This window comes from Populus trichocarpa, chromosome 9 (assembly GCF_000002775.5).
Source record: "Populus trichocarpa isolate Nisqually-1 chromosome 9, P.trichocarpa_v4.1, whole genome shotgun sequence".
NCBI lineage: Eukaryota > Viridiplantae > Streptophyta > Magnoliopsida > Malpighiales > Salicaceae > Populus > Populus trichocarpa.
Window position 1 is genome coordinate 9,438,503 of NC_037293.2, and position 18,665 is coordinate 9,457,167.

General features: G+C 33.4%; 3 protein-coding genes across 6 annotated transcripts; all 3 read left to right on the forward strand.

Annotated features, from left to right (window-relative positions):
- Positions 1-3,386: 3,386 nt before the first annotated feature.
- LOC112328657 (uncharacterized) lies at positions 3,387-5,925 on the forward strand. Of its 4 annotated transcripts, XR_002983747.2 has the most exons (6): positions 3,387-3,773; positions 3,903-3,961; positions 4,150-4,272; positions 4,658-4,882; positions 5,083-5,206; positions 5,473-5,925. XR_002983747.2 is itself a non-coding variant. In XM_052455723.1 (5 exons), the coding sequence occupies exons 1-4, from the start codon at positions 3,693-3,695 to the stop codon at positions 4,800-4,802; spliced, it is 408 nt and encodes a 135-aa protein (XP_052311683.1). In that variant the 5' UTR covers positions 3,387-3,692; the 3' UTR covers positions 4,803-5,206; positions 5,473-5,925. The 4 variants fall into 4 exon arrangements, 3 of the variants coding, with proteins under 3 accessions (XP_052311683.1, XP_052311684.1, XP_052311685.1); XM_052455723.1 differs by having other exon boundaries at positions 4,658-5,206; XM_052455724.1 differs by lacking the exon at positions 5,473-5,925 and having other exon boundaries at positions 5,083-5,454.
- Positions 5,926-12,358: 6,433 nt separating this feature from the next.
- On the forward strand, positions 12,359-13,897 carry LOC7457505 (allene oxide synthase 3). Its single transcript, XM_002313789.4, has one exon. It carries the CDS (start codon positions 12,363-12,365, stop codon positions 13,809-13,811), a length of 1,449 nt encoding a protein of 482 aa, XP_002313825.4. The 5' UTR covers positions 12,359-12,362; the 3' UTR covers positions 13,812-13,897.
- Positions 13,898-16,477: 2,580 nt separating this feature from the next.
- LOC7456406 (cold-regulated 413 plasma membrane protein 1) lies at positions 16,478-18,535 on the forward strand. Its single transcript, XM_002313788.4, has 4 exons — positions 16,478-16,954; positions 17,634-17,741; positions 17,821-17,891; positions 18,072-18,535. The coding sequence occupies exons 1-4, from the start codon at positions 16,740-16,742 to the stop codon at positions 18,323-18,325; spliced, it is 648 nt and encodes a 215-aa protein (XP_002313824.2). The 5' UTR covers positions 16,478-16,739; the 3' UTR covers positions 18,326-18,535.
- Positions 18,536-18,665: the final 130 nt, after the last annotated feature.

The window sequence follows — 18,665 nt, forward strand, 5'->3', positions numbered from 1 at the left end:
CAGGTTCCCAGTCACGATATAATTAATCCTACGTTTATAATAAGAAGATTACATAAGCAACAAGAATCGGTAATAAAGGGAAATAATTTATAGAAAAAAAAAATAAATAAAACAAGGTGATGACAGTTATAAATTCATTGATAAATTATTTATATTATCTGGGAGTCTTACCTTGGAACCGGTCTTGTTATTGTTAAACACGTTTGCAGGCTGAATAGAAGCAAAGTATCAAGCCAAAGATTTCCTTGGCATTATCAATGATCCTGCTTATAAGATGATAGCATAAGCAACGAGGTTAAAGAATTGGTAATTATCAGAGAGCAGATTAAATTAAGACAAGTGTTCTCCTTGTAGAGCAACAAATGTTAAAGAGTATACTGAAGCTTACGTAGACTTAATTAAAAAGTGTGTGTGTGTGTGTATATATATATATATATATATATAAAGAGAAAACGTTGGCATGAGCAACAGGAAACAGGATCAAGTCAAGAACAGATAAAGGTTTTAAATAAGGAGAGCATCTGCTTGGTAACCGGCCAAATTAAATGACTTCTGACTTCAGCTTATTACAAAAATTTTACTTTCAGTATATATTTTAATAATCATAAGAGGGTAAACTGTTTTTTTTTTACCGAATATTCTCAACCCAAAACAAATGGTAGAATCTTTAGATTTACTGACAAAACATTTTGTAGGTATTTATATTCACAATCCTGATATATGTATTTTGAAGAGATGTTTAATGTAGAATCCTAAATGATTCTTGCACAAAACAAGAAAATACATGCTTTCTTTGAATCATCTTTAAATGATTGTGTGGACTTATGTTAGAGGACCTTGATGCTGCAAAGTACGCACGGGGTCAGCAACAGCTTGCACTACAAATGATCGTAAAATCATGGCGTCTTAATTCTACTGCTTCACGTTGAGCTCATGTTTCCACCCTAGAATCTTTCTAACATATTTGCAAACAGCAAGAGTTAGTATAAAACGCTTCTCTCCTCCACTCTTGGGGCTGTTGTCAGACCACCATAATTATTTTTCAAGTTGAAGTTAAAGAATGAGTGCATCTTTTTGTCCTATTTTCTTTTCCATGTTGTTCCTTCTTGTTGTTTTGATTTGTAAAAATGCCTTCTGCTTATTTTGCAGAAACAAAATGTAATGAAAGATAAATTTAACAATTGAAAGAGACAGAACTTGAAATAAAAGAGATTTGTTTCTTTGTCTTAGCATTAATGGACATTAGTATTGCAATCATGGGCATTCATGAAAGAGACAAATAACAACACGAAGTTCTGTCCCACCATCTTCTACAGATCATCAGTAGTGAAAGTGAAGACAAGTCCCACTGCACCTTTATGCACCAACTGTGAGAGCCATCATTTCAGGTTGATGCAATATTGCTGCTCATGCTTAACCCCACTTTTCTAGCTTATCTGAAAAAAATTGTGGTTTGGTATATGAGGGCCCAATATAGAGCTTCCACAATTCAATTATTGATCAAAGTAGCAAGAAAGACCTTGAAAAATATCGCAAATTCAAAGCAAGCAACTCCAGAATTTACAGGAAACTGTAAAATGGTAGACCGTCCTAGTGCTGTACAGATGGCTTTCTTTTGGAGCACAAACAGCAGCTAGCATGGACCATGGTCAAGAATCTAGTGCTTCTAGACTAACACGATTGATACGTGGATCAGACAAGTGGTCTCTCCTTGCTAACAATCATGGACTACTGGTCATTGTTAGTGCTTTTACACACGGCACATATTGTAGCAACACCTGGACCCTGAGTCCATGACGGAGTAACCAACATCTGAAGGCAGACAAGCTGGCTCATAGCTACATTAATATGATGGGAAAGGAGATATTTTAGATTGCTTAATTTCCAGTGCCTTGTTTCAGATCATGCATTGTTTATCATTATTATAAGCTTTGGATAAACTTGTTCAACGTTTTTTGGATTGTTTGATGACTAATGTTAATCATGGATTTGACATTAATGCTAGCATTATTTTGGAGTTCATCTGTTCACGTGTCAGCTAACTACACAAATTGCATTAAATCTCAGGATCTAATATGAACAACACTAGCTTATTGTTCAATGAAAAACGAACTTGGACATGTGATGATCACAAGGAGAAACCACTGTTGTTTCTGCCTTTAACTGTTGTGCCTAATCATCAAGAAATACTGAACATTCAAGAACAGTGTTGGTTTGTGATGAGATCTTGCGGGTGATGGCCCCTGTTATCACTGCTTGGGATGTCTTCATACATGCATACGAGTTGCAGAGCTTGTGACCTGTACGGATCGAGTTTAATGTAAATTAATGTTATTGAATTTAGTCGACTAATTAATTTATAAAAGTGAGTGCTATTGAAAAAAAAAAAAAAAAACGAATTACCTCTATTATCCGGATCAATTTGGATAATACATATTTAAAAACTCTAAAGAACAGGGTAATTCAGGTAATAAGGAGAAATCAAGAATTATCAATGCTACTGTGATTATACATATACACAGTATATCTCGAATTCGTCCATGATTAGCCATGGAATCACCTTTTGTTGATACATCTCCACCACCGTGGGAACAGCTTCACAATAAATTACCTCCGTAAAAAATGTGAGAAATCCAAAAAGAGCTCACTTATCATCAGTGGAGGACACGAACCAGTTTGTAGGGATCTAGAAGACAGGAAAAAAAAATTCATGAATCAACAATATCTCATGTACCAGTGAGCATGGCTGGTTCGAGTACTAAACTGGAAAAGGACTTGAATTAAGGTTATCGAGTAAACCTAAATCAACCGTTTTTATTAAAATATCATCATTTTGTTTTTTTTCCCCTTGATGTAGGCCTGGCTAAATTTGATTAAATTACTAAAAATTCAAGTGGATTAACTTGGATTTATTGAGTCAATATCTTTTATAGTTTAATTAAAAACTGGAATCGAGGTAGTGCTCTTAACTTCCTTTAATTAATTTGCTAAGTTGATGGGTTTAACAACTATGCAGTAAGAACACAAGAAGCACAAAACTAAAGAACCAAAATAAGAACAGCAAAAAACATTCGATTCATAAAGAAAACATGTTTTTTTCTCTACATCAGGCAATTAACCACATCAAATTTCAGGAAGAAGAGAAAATTGCAACAGGCAGGGATAGGGAGAGCATGAAATCCTTGATAGGAATCAAACACTGTCGACAAAGTCAGAAAGGCGGGAAAATGCCAGCAGAAACTGTAGAATACTTGACGTATCCAACTATTATCTCAGAAAGAGAGGAGCCCGAAACGTTGTGTTCGGCCCATAACTAAGAGGGCCCAATCCTGGCTACGAGGCTCTAAAAAAACGCGTGGGTCAATGTTTAAACTGTAGCCCAAAAATCTCTTGCTTCAAGTCGCGAGAACCATCAAGAACTTGAAACGTTGTTTGCAGTAAAAAGAAACCAAAATTACCTTAACTTGGAAGCTTCAACTGTGATTCTTATATGTTAAAGCTTCGAACTTTCTCATAAAGTTTAAATCTTTAAAGGTTTTTTTTGTTAATGTTATGATTACATGCTTAATTTTGTGTTTTGTTTTGATATTTTTTTGCGGGTTCTTAGCCTGCATTATAAATATGGAATGTAGGGCAATTAGCAGTTGATTTGTTAGTATCATTAACAAGAGCGGGAAGAATTGGGTATTTGGATGATCCTTATATTTTGTCTTGTGTTGGTAATGATGCTGATGGTCCCACTCCTTGCGGCGAGCTTGCTTTTCCTCTTGAAGGTTGTTAATTTAATTGCTTTTTGGGAGTTTTCTTTTTATGGTTGGTTTGATGTTTGTTTTTGTGTGAGTTGATGTTGTTGGAAGCATTGAGGGAGTGCTTTTTTTTTTTTTGCCTTATTGTATATGCAGCTTATGATACGAGGAATAATGGGGTGGCGCTTGTGCAACAACGATCTCCTGTTGTTAAGGTAGTGGAATTGTTGTTTTTTCTTTCTTTTTATTATTTTTGGATGCGAATGAGTTTGGAAGTGGGATTATATGTTTTCTGGTTGAGTGGAAGTGTGTCAATTCATATGTTAACTTGATACCCATATTTAATTTAATGCTATCCATTTTCTTTTCGGAAGCATTGACGGGGTCAAAATTCTATAAACAGGGGGGTTATTGGTGAATTTGCTAAGAAGAACCTTGGTGATTTTGCTCTTGCTACTGGAATGAAGCATGTAGTGGTGCTTTCTAGCTTAGAGTTTATGAGATTGCAAAAGATTGATGCATCAAGGTATTCATATCTCTAATCATGTTTTCTTGTCTTGGTGCTTAGCTGATATTATAAGCTTTGAAGCTCTGTATTTGGTCTGCATCGTTAACATTAACCCTGTGCTCAAAGCATTTAAACATTAGTGGATACCTGCTCAAATAACCGTTAAATCTCTTTTTTCCTTGATCAGAGACCCTTAAGTCTTGTCATTTTCAAGTTTGCCCTGTTACCAAAACCTTCTCAAACTTGCCATTTTTAAAAACGGATAAAAACTGTTTTAGGATGAAAACATTAATGGGAACTTGCTGATGTAATTTTAAGCGGAGAAAATATTCAAAATTTCTTACACTTAAGCTGTAAGCCGGATAGGCTGTCTGCCATTGCTTAACCATTTAGCTACCTTCAGTGGCTTGCAGATATATGACGTATCTTGCACCAATACTGATGGAACAGATGATTCTTGGGAATGGCTTGGGTGGAAAAAATGGCTGGAATATAATCCTGCTCAGAGGACTAGGATTTGCACTTTAGCTGAAGGAAATTCCATGTAGGAAGATAACCTACCATTTGAAGATGAAGCAGAAGACGAGGATCAAGTTTGCCTTTTGATGCCCTTATTTCTTGTTTCAAGGTAGTAATAACTTTCAAGAAGCATTATGAACATGTCTCTATGTGCCAACGCCCTTCCCACACACTCTGTGGCATGCTCTAACTACAAAGTTTTGAGTACTTTCTGCTTTGAGTAATATTCAAGTTCTTAACTACAATGTTCAATATACATGGGTCAAAAAATAAATTTGACTTGTAAAAGCTTTTGGGTTCCTGAACCAGGCATAAGGCATAAAAGATAAATGCTTACTGTGTCACTGCTCTGAAGGGGACAACACACCTGAAGCTTTTAGTTTGGCCAAGGCGACAGGCTAACTTTTGGGGCTAAGTCCTGAAAATCCCCAAGGTGAATTCTTAGTATTCACACCTATCTATTAGTAACATTTTAAAATAGTTTGCTTCAGATGTGATGTATTTTATAGTTTTCTTCCAGGAAAAACATGTTGAAATGCTTTGAATTTTCACGATTGAACATTATTTTATCTTGACATTTTTTTCCGGTAATCGATCATATCAATTGGGCCATATTTTATCACAGCCCTGATTGGTTTAGGCGGCAAATTGTTTTGGAGGTCAAGCATTCATACTGATTGGTGTAATGTTTTCTTTCAGGGGAAGTTGGTAAATGGCCCATCCCATTTTCTTGGAGGACTTTTTGTGGACCACCCCCAGATTTGTCAGTGTTTCAGGCTTGAGATTAACCATGCAACATGAAGTGACATCTTCAATGATCCAGCTCTGGGTTTTAGGAAATCTTAGTTTGTTTTAGTTCTGTTGTGTAAAGTCCGTGAAAATCTGGTTAATATGTTCCAAAAGAGGGATAGATAAAAAAACTCTTAACAGGAAAAATGGAGGGAAATATAGAGCGGGGGGGGTTGGAGTACTTTGAACTCTACATTCTTCCCTTGTGTGCAAATGTCAACTTCGTTAAAAAAGGGTGGAATATCTTAGGGATTTCGTTCATGTAGGTTCTTATTCAGATGAAAATTTCGGATATCAAAATTCATTTGTTTCAAAGCAAAGTTTTGATAATTTTAACCAATGATCGGTCCGATATTTGATTAACAGAGTTGTGGCATTTACAGTCGAGTCTGATTTAGTTGGTTCGCTTCGACTTTCGAAGTGATGGAATGTTCAAGCCCCACTGGCCCTCGTGAATTGCAGCAGAGTGGAATGCTTGTTAATGTACAGGTGTTTAACTGGGAACTACAAGAAGTAGAAAGTGAATTTCCTGGTTGCTGGTACCACCAGTTCTTTCCTAGTTTAACAGGAAGGCCAACGGTGTTGCAGCTTTTACACAATGAAGACAGCCTTCTTATCTTTTTTAGGGTTTGAGTCTGGTATCTCCGTGGTAAAAGCTGGTTAGTGAAGCTCGTTGTACCTCTAATGTAGATTATTTGAACAGAAAACGAGCGGATTATCATCTTATTTTGATAAAAGAATCCTGATGAGGATGTATGTGAAATGGTTTGATCGAGTATATATAATCTACCTCCTTCATTTTATACATGCTTGCTTGCGGCCATGCATTTGGATTAAGTTTACGTTTGTTTACATGGCTGCCACAGTTTTTAAAATAAATCACAGACGCTAAATGTTTGGTAATGAAAAACCACAATTTACTATTTATGTGGTATTTATTTAAATTTTGTTAAAATACAGGTTTGCGGAAAGCAGCTCTCAGGTGCTTTTTGCAAACCTGCGGACACAATGAAGAGTGAACTTCACTGTTCCGACCGGACCAGGTCCAGTTTAAAGTTAAATGCATTGAACCGAGTCCGGCTTAATTAAAAAAAATTCAATTTTTATTTTTATTTAATCATTGTTGGATGGATTTCGTAAGTAATGAAATTGTAGATAGTTTAATGGAACAATAAAAAATATTTGATATAAGTATTATTTATTTCATGATGTAATAGCAATAGTTAAATCTATAATATTTAAATTTAACCATCAAAATATATATATATATATATATATATATATATATATATATATATATATATATATCAATTCGAAAAATATTTTTTAATCAAAAACATTAAATTATTTTTTTATTCAACCTTAATTTCAATCACAGTTTTAACCAAAATATATATAAATACCAAACCAACCTCAATTAAAAATAATTTTTTTAAATTATTATTATAAAAACTAATACAATACCAAATATTACATAAATATGAAGGACAACGATGATATTATTTTATTTGAATATCCTTTATTGCAACATTTATATATTTTACTGTTTGAAAAGTGTGATTCTCGAGTTTTGAGTTTGGATTCAAACGTCCTTTCGCTTCGGTGGCTTATTTGACTGGAACTTCTGCAATATCAAGCCGTATAGATGAAGTAATTGCCATTGAGAAACTGAGGAAAGAAACCGATATCTCATTTCTCACGTGATCAATTTGCATGATTCGCGTGTGTGTTTTTTTTCTTTGTTGCAAAACTTGACACGTCAGATTTGAATCCTCCATATCCCAAGGGAAGCAAAGGTAGGTGTCGGGGGGAAGACCGAACAAGGTCTGTAGGTTAATGAAATCTCAAGATGCTATCTATGTATCAGCGTATGCAACAAGTGGGTTTGTTTCTCCTTATTTTCTTGGTTTCTAATCTTATTAATTAAAGGCTGTGAAAGAAAGATCTTTTTTTTTTAATCCTCAAGTTGGATGGATGCATGTGAATGGTCTCCAACTTGAGATTTGAGAAGATCTGGTTAGATATTACTCAAATTGGCAAATATAAAATATGTTCTGAAAGGGGAAAAAAGATACGTTAGCCAGATTATCCAATATATATATATATATATATATAACTAACCCCTTAATTATTTATATCGACCAGATTTAAGTACAATTAATCACTCTTAAACCAATTTTAAATAAATGAAGAAAGGAATGGCAGACGGGGTGTTTCCAGAAATTGTTCGCTCTGCAGAAAGGCATGGCATGGATATCTACTGTGTAACCTTGCATTTAAATCAAAACAAAAATAATGATATCCTTCCTTATATATCATCAGTTGATATTATTTTTATTTATACATGAGTGGTACGTTTTTATTTACATTAATGAAATTAAACTTATATTTTTCCAAAAACAAAGGTGAATAGATGCTTCAATTGGAATATTCTTGAATTATTGGAAGTTTGATGTATATGATAAACAGTACAAAATCAAATATTATATTCTCAATTAGCAAACTAAATTGATTTATTAAATATATATTTTTAGCAATTAACATAATAAAAAAATAAGGATGGGAAGATTTGTTATTGCAAATTGATTTCCATCTAAATATAATATATAATCTCCTCCTTCTTTCCAGGAGATCCGAAGTTCAAGCCTACTTTTTATATATAAAAAATATTATTGCATATGAAATGCAAGCTATTTGTTGTTGATGTTGTGTCGAGATGAATTTATTTATTAAAAAGTGTAAAATGTACCATTTTCAAAGTTAAAAGGAGATTGTAGGATTTTAGAGAATAATATAAATTATATTTTAGGGTTTTATCTAATAGTTTAAGTTATTGAATTAAATTAATTTTTTGATATGATATTAGAGTCTTGATGATCAAACGGTCATAAATTTAAATTTTATCATTCTTATTTATTTGATAAAAATTAATCACAAGGTAGTATGAACATACAAGTTTCAAACTCAAATGATTTTCACTCGAAAAAATATATTAAAAAATAATATAAATAATATATTAAAATTTCATTTAATAACTTAAATTTAGATAATTTTTTGATACAGCATAAGATTTTTTTTTTCTAAGGTGTAGGTGCCGACTTGCGAGAATACTTTTTTCATTCAAAGAAAAGTAAGTTATTAAAAATGTGCCTCCATCTTTTCTCTCTACTCTATTGATTTTTCAAATAAAAACAGGATTGAATGGAAAACATGTGAATTTAAATCTAAACAAGATACAAATTAGTAATGTCGAATAATTGAATTATTTTGACAAAGAACATGCACATTTAGGACAGCTATACAACCATTTTTTATTTTTGTATTTCAAAAATGTTTTTTTAATTAATTCTTAATTATTTTTCATTTTAAATTTTATTTTTCATATTAATATTTTAATTTTAAAAATAATTTTTAAAAAATAAAAAAAAATTATTTCAAAATCGATTGTAACCATCAATGAGCATGAGCATTTTACATCATGTTACATTTTGAAATTACTTTCTTCGGCTGTAATCAATTGTAGCCAGCTTATCAATCTTACAGTTTACCTAACTTGGATGCATCAACTTGTTATTCTAAAAAGAAGAGGTTGTATATGATGGCTACTGGAAGCTTATATGGTCGTTAACTTCAGGGCCCGTGAGATTAGTTGAAGTGCGCACAAACTGACCCAAACATCCACGTTAATCTAAAAAAAAGAAAAAGGCGTTCTGTTTTCCTAGCCTAGATTAATTGACATGTGATTAATTGCAAGTAATTTTGTACTAGAATTGTCATGTTATTTTTTTTGTTTTAAAAATATTTTTATTTTTTAAAATTAATATTTTTGTAGTATTTTAAATTATTTTGATGTATTAATATTAAAAATAATAATAAAAAAATATTATTTTCATTAATTTCCAAACGAAAAGCACAAGAAAAACAACCACAACTATATTCTCAAACACCTCCGTATAAAATAAAATAAAATAAATATATTTTTTAAATAATTTAATACATCAATATCAAAAATAAAAAAGTACAAGAAAATTTATCATAATATTTTTCAACTAAAAAAATCCTTTTATAAAAGCAATTATTAGTAGTTGAAGATTTTGTTTTAATTGGAGATTTGTAGAGCAGGTGTAGATTGGCACGTGCTAACAAATCCTGACCATTGGTCAATATATTAAGTGGAAATTAATGGTTTGATGTCACAAGGTTGGTTACTTTGACTTGGCAGATGCATGTTTATCATATTCATTTAGATTGAATATTTTTTTTTTTTTGGTGTGAACCAGGGTATCTCAGGCTTCGTCCAGACTAATCCCCGTCCCTGGATGGTCAAGGGCTTCCCAAGAGATCGGCTGCAGATGAAGAGAGGGGTCGAACCCCAGACCTCGTAAGCGACAAGAGCGAGCCTAACCGCTCCGCCAGGACCTCCTGAGTATTTAGATTGAATGTTAAGCATTAATTATATATGATGATGATTTTGTTTTCATATGTTTTGCCCGAGGGAAAGAGTAAAATCTGTTCGTTCGTTTTTAACAGTGGCATATTCAGAAATCTTCTAAATAGTTGATAGAATATACAATAATGTAAATCATGAGGGTTTAAAATGCAATTTCATGAAAGGTAGTATATATATAACCATGCACGTGAAGCACGGAGAATAGTTTCTAACATCTTGTCAGTCCATCAACGTCATATCTGTCTATCAGAAGTTCAGAACCTGTCCCCAGGCCAGGCTGGATGGTTCCACATGTCAGTTTTCTTGCTGCAAAGCCTGTAATCTGTAGAGATGGTCATTTACTGTTTAGCAGTTGGAAAGTAATTTTAAAAGAATTTAATTTTTTTTATTTTTTATTTTTAAATTAATATATTTTTAATAGTTTTATCTCGTTTTGTCATTCTAATATTAAAAATATTTTTTTAAAAATAAAAAAATATTATTTTAATATATTTTAAAATTAAAAAAACTTTAAAAACAAGAGCCACAATTCCAAATAACGTTATAGAGTTAGAAATAAAATTGATGGGATACAAAGCAGTTAGAAAGGGAGGAAAATTTGGACGAGTGGAAAGCTACAGTAATTAATCAACTTGTCTTTTCGGTTATGTTTGGGAACGCGGCTGCAGCGGTGTTCTTAAAAATTTTGATTTTTTTTTTTTTACTAAAATTTAATATGGTTTATATGTTTTGGATCGTTTTGATGTGCTGATATCAAAAATGATTTTTAAAAAATGAAAAAATATCATTGGCATGCATTTTGGCACGAAAAGTTATTTGAAAAGCACCCGCAACCATACTGGTGATGTATATCTCTCCAGTTTTGATGAAACCCGAACTTTTATCACCATACACGCATGCACAGATATATGTGTGAGAATGTCATAATCTCCCGATCATGCTGAGAAGAAATGAGATGAAGTAGATTTTGATGCATTCCATCTCTTTTAACTGTGAGAATTGCCAATGCTCAGTAAATAGTTTCCATCACCACCCTTAACTGTTTTTTGCTTGGCCGTTTATAAGTGTAGCTGTGGATGAGGTTTAACTGCAGCTATAGATATTATTGTTTGCTTAAAAAAAAACACACGGGTTTATATTGGTAGGACCCACCAGAAATATAGTTATGCTGCAGGTCTCGTAGAAACACAATTTTGCTTCTTCTCGGGGAGAGGAATCACTAAACAGTGGAGCCATGCTTAACTGTTGTACTGTTCACTAAAGTGAATAGTTTTTTTTTCAAAAAACCAGTACAATGAATTGATTTCACTCGCATTGTTTATGTGAACATGAACAATAATTTTTTTTTGTTTTTAAACAAACTAGTTTAGGGTGAATTAAATTTAATCGTACTGCAATCTCAATTTTATTTCTGATAATATTTTACCTAATTTTATTTGCACGCTCAAAAAATCATGGAAACTGTAGTTCTTGTCGGATGAATTTTATACGTAATAGAATTGTAGATAGTTTAATGAAACAATAAAAAATATTTTATATAAAGTATTATTTATTTCATGATATAATAGTAGTAATTAAATCTACAATATTTAAATTTAAAACCATTAATATTAATATATATATTTTTTACTTGTTTTATAACCTTAATTTAAAAAGCATTCTTAACCAAACACATTAAACTATTTTTTGTTCAACCTTAATTTCAACCACAATTTTAATCAAACATATATAAATATCAAACCATTCTAATTAAAAATACATTTTATAAAACAATTTTTTTTAAATCACAACCATAAAAACTATATCAATACCAAACTCATTACTTCATTTCCTTTTACTTGTTTTTCCTATAATAAATTCAGTGTGGGAAACGAGGACTGGAATTTAAACTCCATCCACTTGAAGCAGGTGGTAGACAGGGTTTATCATATCTGAACTGAAAAGGTACAGTTAACTGAACACAGATTGGATTCCTGTCTCCAATAAAGAAATTGCAAGATACAGTTTAGTAATTCACAACCTTAAGGCTTATGCTGTCTCCGATATGAAACACAGATTGGAAAAATAAATAATAAAATTAAATTATATTTTGAGATTTCATTTAATTTATTAAATTTCTAGATTGAATTGATTTTTTATATGATTTTAAAGCTTTAATGACTGATTCAAATCTCACTATCTATGCAAATTTTAAAACTGTAGATAATAATATAGTACTAATTAATTACTAGTCAATGAACTGTGAAGATTAAAGTGTGAGTGTGAAAAAAGTAAAACCGAGAGAGCAGTAAATTTACAGATATAAATAGATATGGAGTGATGCCATTATTTACAACTCCAAGAGCTGAAAATGAATATCCTTCCTTCTTCTGAAGAAACATCAGAATTCTCATTAAAATCAATCCCTGGTGACTATGGTCTCCCTTTCTTTGGTGCAATCAGAGATCGTCTAGACTATTTCTATAACCAAGGCAGAGATGAGTTCTTTAGTACGCGTGTCCAGAAATACGAATCCACAATCTTCAAAACAAACATGCCTCCTGGCCCTTTCATTGCCAAAAATCCCAAAGTCATTGCTGTTCTTGATGCAGTCTCGTTTCCAGTCCTCTTTGACACTTCTAAGGTCGAAAAATATAACGTTCTTGATGGTACTTTCTTTCCCTCGGTATCCTTCACTGGGGGATACCGTGCCTGCGCCTATCTTGACCCTTCTGAGCCTCAACACACCTCTCTCAAATCCTTTTTTATGTCAACTCTAGCATCCAAGCACAATGACTTTATCCCTCTCTTTAGAGCTAGCTTGTCGAAGCTTTTCATTAACATTGAGGATGAAATAGTTTCTCAAAAGAAAGCAAATTTCAACAAGCCTAGTGAGGCCATGTCTTTCGACTTTGTGTTTCGTCTATTTGGAGATAAAGATTCGTCCGATACAAAGGTTGGATCGGAAGGACCTGCCATCGTTAATAAATGGTTGGCCTTGCAACTTGCACCGCTTGCGACCCTAGGATTACCAAAGTATTTTAAATATCTTGAAGATATTTTCTTGCGTACATTTCCGTTGCCATTTATCTTTGTAAAGTCTGATTATAACAAGCTTTACGATGCGTTTTATGCGTCTTCGAGTTCGGTCTTAGACAAAGCTGAGAGTCTTGGGATCAAAAGAGATGAAGCTTGCCATAACCTAGTGTTTCTTGCTGGTTTTAATGCTTTTGGGGGCATGAAAGCTTGGTTTCCTACACTGATCAAGTGGGTCGGCACAGCAGGAGAGAAGTTACACGGCCAACTTGCCAATGAAATCAGGACTGTTGTTAAGGAGGAAGGCGGGGTAACTTTCCAAGCATTGGATAAGATGATTTTGACCAAGTCAGTTGTTTTTGAAGCTTTGAGGATTGAGCCTCCAGTTCCATTCCAATACGGTAAGGCCAGGGATAACATCGTGGTGCATAGTCATGATGCAGCCTTTGAGATCAAGAAAGGTGAAATGATCTTTGGATACCAACCATTTGCTACAAAGGATCCTAGGATTTTTGATGATCCTGAGGAGTTTGTAGGGCATAGGTTTGTCGGGGATGGAGAGAAGCTATTGAGGTATGTTTATTGGTCAAATGGGCGTGAGACTGAGGATCCAACAGCAGAGAACAAGCAGTGTCCAGGGAAAGATCTAGTGTTACTCCTATCCAGGGTTTTGCTGGTGGAGTTTTTCCTGCGTTATGACACATTTACTGTTAAAACAGCTAGTTCATTGGCTTTGGGGTCAACAGTGACTTTCACTTCTTTGATCAAGGCCAGGAGCACTTGAACAAGACCATACCAAAATCATCTCCTTCGTAGTTTCATGCTGTGTTTGTATCAGAATTTCAATAAATTTTATTTTTTTATTTTAAATCATTTTTTTTTATCTTTTTGTATTAGTGTGATGTGATGATTTAATATATATATATATATATATATATATATATATATATATATATTATTTTAATATATATTCAAATAAAAAAACACTTGAAAAAAACATATTTATTCATCCTACTGATAATAATGTTTACCTATGCTAGCTTTTCAAGTCAATTATCACGCGAATAAAGTTGCTTTACTGGTTTTTGAGCCTATTTAAAATAAAGTTGTTTTACTGGTTTTTGAGCCTACTTGGAAGTGCGTTTAAAGTTGATTTTTAAGCGTTTTTAATTCAGAATTATATTAAAATAATATTAATTTTTTAAAAAATATTCACATATTAAAATAATTTAAAAATACTAAAAGAATATTAATTTAAAATAAAAAAATAAAAATATTTTTAAAATATAAAAACAAATCACACATTTAATTGCTTGGATATTATTGATAGTTAAGGTATATATATGTGTACAGAATATGTATTTCGATAAGATTGTTGAACTTGCATGATTGCTACCTCCTCCCTTTTTTTTTCAAGGTTATTTGCCAAAATTATTAAACAGACACCTAACTCAACTATATTCTTAATTACAAAACACACATGTATCATATTAAACCAAATCACGAACCCGTAGCTGGCTAAAACTTCCATTTCCATTTCCGGTCTTGATATATCAGGGAAAATATCCGATCTCTTGCAGGGTTTTTTCTCTCGGTATAAGATAGTTATTTTATCAAATCTACCAAGATACTGCTCGGTAGTGCGATAACGATTATTTTTTAATATTTTTTTATTTAAAAATACATTAAAATAAATATTTTTTTATTTTATTTTTTAAATTTATCTTTTACCTTAACACGATAAAAAAAATAAAAAATATTTTTTTTTAAAATCACACAAACAAGACTGGAATTCTTGAGCAATTAATAGCAACTAGGGTCTTAACAGGAACAGAAGTATAAAGAAAAACACAGTTAACCTAAATTAACAGGCAACAGTCGGCAAGCAAGACTGGGCACTTTTTGGCCGAGTATCCTTTGATTCCCGCCTAACAAGGTTGGCCTTTTTGCAGTTTAGATAATTTATTGAGCAACAGTGGTGGGGGCCCATTACAGGGTTTATTAAGAAAAACGTTTTGGGATACGTGGCCCAGAGTTGATTCAAGGTCCAAAGAAGATAAAAGATGGAAACTTAATTTTGAGTACGGTTTTGGTCCCAATTTCAGAGGACAGTCCCAGCATCGTCTTTTAAAACGGCCGTTACTAAGAGTGGAGGTTACGGCATTTCACACGGGTAACGGCCATGACGCAGTTATATAGCGTTAACGACCGTTACACCAGTTATGTGTGGAAAAAACGCCGTTATGTAGGTTGAAATCTTGACATGTTGTCTCGTTGATTATGGCATTAATATTTTTGTTAAAATAATTACAAGAAACTTGACATGTTGGCTCCTTGATTTGAACAAAGATCATCTTTGAGATTTGTTAGGGAGATGAATAAACTCGCGAGACAAACAAAATCTTCCAATCATTTCATACAATATTTTATTTTACAAGACAATCAGGCTAGTCTTTTCATGTCATTGAGCATGATGAGTACTTGGTAATATATTTTCTAAATGCCCATCAAGTCGATGGTGATGTAATACCAGGATAAGAATTTAATTGCTCTTCAACCTAACAATATAATTTAGTGTTAGGGCAACTTATTCAATTCAATATCGCAACATGCCAGTTTCTTTTCGTATTGTATGAAAACATCAGGACCATCCATGGAAGAAGCATTCTGATGAGGACTGCATTGATAAGTTCTGGTCAGCTATTAATTTTTGGTGTCAGCATTTAACTACGTAGATGGCAAGCATTTACTCCATTTCTGTTTTCTACTCTTGTTCAGTGTTTTATTCTTGGGGCTCGGTTTCTGCTTTCCCATTTGATCCGGAAACACAAGAAGGCTTGGCTGAGGTTGTGTACCAGATAGCTTTCGGTCATAAAGAAATAATAAATAAATAAACTGGGGTCATAAAGTTTCGGTCGCTATAGGCCATAGGCTAGATAGTTTTCGATTGTAACGCCAAGACAGCGGGCTTTTTCCATGCGTGTGGTTAATTTTTCTGAAGCTATGTTATGACCAAACAAGGGAAAATTCTAAACGAATGGGCATTGATAAATAAATGATGCTATTTGTCATGGAGTAAGGCCGCAAGATTTGATTTGATTTGAATGTGTGGAACAGTATTGGACGTGGCAAAACCTAATTTGAACAATATCTTCGGTGATTCAATGATTCATTTCTGTTCAGATCCTAATATATATAATCCATTGTTGTCATGATCAAGATATCATATCTCTCTCTCTCTCTCTCTCTCCCCTGAGGTGACAAAAGCAATAATCAAAGTAAAGACTTGTACTTTCTACTATCTTCTGCATATATATTAATCATATTCGGATAGGGATATTAAAGCCAAAACAAAAAACAAAACCTTTGGACTAAATCATATTTTATAGTTCTGAAATGTCTCGGTGTTCTAAATTATACAGTATACACCTCTTGTGATAAATAACAAAGTGTGTTTCCTCTAAAATAATTAGAGATGAGAGAGGACACGTAATGTAAGAAGGGCAATCGGCAACAATTAAGTAGTTCAACAACCACAACATTATTGGATATCCACTTGGCACCGAAGCATGCAAGAACAGACAGCTGTCTTTATCTATCTAAACTCGCAGTACTGATGTGCCAGTTTTCACTTGGTACACTTCGCTTGTCTGTCTAGTCTTCAAAAGAGCTGTTCTGATTCTTGAATTATAACGGTGTAGGTGTGGGTTATATGGTCAACAGAGTGAGAAAAGCTAGAGAGCAAAAGATGGGAAAGAAAAGTTACTTGGCGATGAGGAGGGATCAGGGAATGGAGAGTAGCTTGCTTGCTTCTGATTTTCAAGACTTGACTAATGCTGCTAAGAAGCTAGCTAATCATGCTGTCAAGCTTGGTGGGTTAGGGTTTGGTACCACTTTTCTTGAATGGATCGCTGCTTTTGCTGCTATGTAAGCGTACTTTGAAGTTTGATCTCTTTTGTTTTTTAATGTACTCAGCACATATAGGGACTATCTGTTTGTTATTTTATTATGATGATGTTAATTTAAGAGATGTCTGCCTGTCAGTGTAGCAGCATTAATCTACCGAATCAGTGGCAAATTAAGAATTTGGTTGTTTGAAAAGTGAACATGTTAGCCTTGAATTTGGTTGCTTATGCTGATGAATTATTGTTGATATTTTTGAATAACCGTGTGAAACCATTATCTTAAGCTTTAGTATGTAGCGATTGCATAATTGAGCTATGCTTCTTAATTCAGTACAGGTGGTATAATTGTGCTTGTGTCTAAAGAATTTCTTGAGAATTGGGACTTGCAAAGATTAACTTCTTGATCTCCTACCCTTACAAATTTGTATTTCACAAATATAATGGCTGGTATATATGAGATTTCTTGTAAATTGTAATTGCTCTATCAAAATTTTTGAAGAACATGATTAATTCAGCAATGAATGCTATGCACATGATTAGTTTTTCTTCTTTTCCTCGCTGCAAATTAACCATCTTATATTCTGTTTCTCCAGTCCACTTCTTTTCTGTTGCTTTGGTGCTGGATTAATATAACTTGGATCACTTCGATGTCTTCTACTATGTTTTAGCCTGATATGCCATCCTTACTGTGCTCCTTGCAGTTATCTACTGATCTTGGATCGAACGAACTGGAAAACCAACATTCTTACTGGTCTATTAATCCCTTACATTTTCTTTACTCTTCCTTCAATATTGTTCAGCCTGCTCAGGTTAGTTTACGTTCTTCGAGTAGCTTTCTATGGATTCCCCACCACATTTTTTTCATTATTGAGCTGTTTCTTTGTGCAGAGGAGATGTTGGAAAATGGATCGCTTTCGTTGCTGTTATATTGCGTCTTTTCTTCCCAAAACGTTTCCCAGGTAAGGAACTGCTTACTTCATTGTGACTCGAGATTTTCCATATAAACATTGATTTTCCTAGCCATTACCATTACCATTTTATATTCTCAGAAAAAAAGCTGCTCTCATGTCCATTGAGTAAATGTATATCAATTTTCTTGGCAATCTATGCATGATAATTAACTATGTCTGTTATTGCAGATTGGCTTGAAATGCCTGGTGCTTTGATTCTTCTAATAGTGGTGGCTCCTAGTTTGTTTGCAAGCACGATAAGGAATAACTGGATTGGTGTGGCCATATGTCTAGCCATTGCATGTTATTTGCTGCAAGAACACATCCGGGCATCGGGTGGGTTTAGAAACTCCTTCACAAAAGCACATGGCATATCCAACACTGTTGGCATAATACTTCTGTTTGTTTATCCTGCCTGGGCATTGCTGATTGATTTGCTTTAAGCACACCTCAGCAGATGTGCATTGTAGCCTTATTAGCAGGCTTTTTAAGTGTTTTTTAGTTGTATCATCAATTTGTTGACATTCAAATTCGTTGTGATTGATGTGTTATCGAGACTGTATCATTCAGTTATCTATTGGCATTGCGGTACAAAATCAAACCGTTTGCTCTCACCTGCAATAAAAACAAGTTACATGTCGTGTTCCCAATAATTGGAGCTGTTGTTAACGCACCATGGATCCAGAGTAGGACCATGGTATTGAAATCGTTAATCATCAATTTGTTTTCTTTTAAATAGCCTCTGGAAATGGTTTAATGAGAAAGCAGCCACATTCACCTACA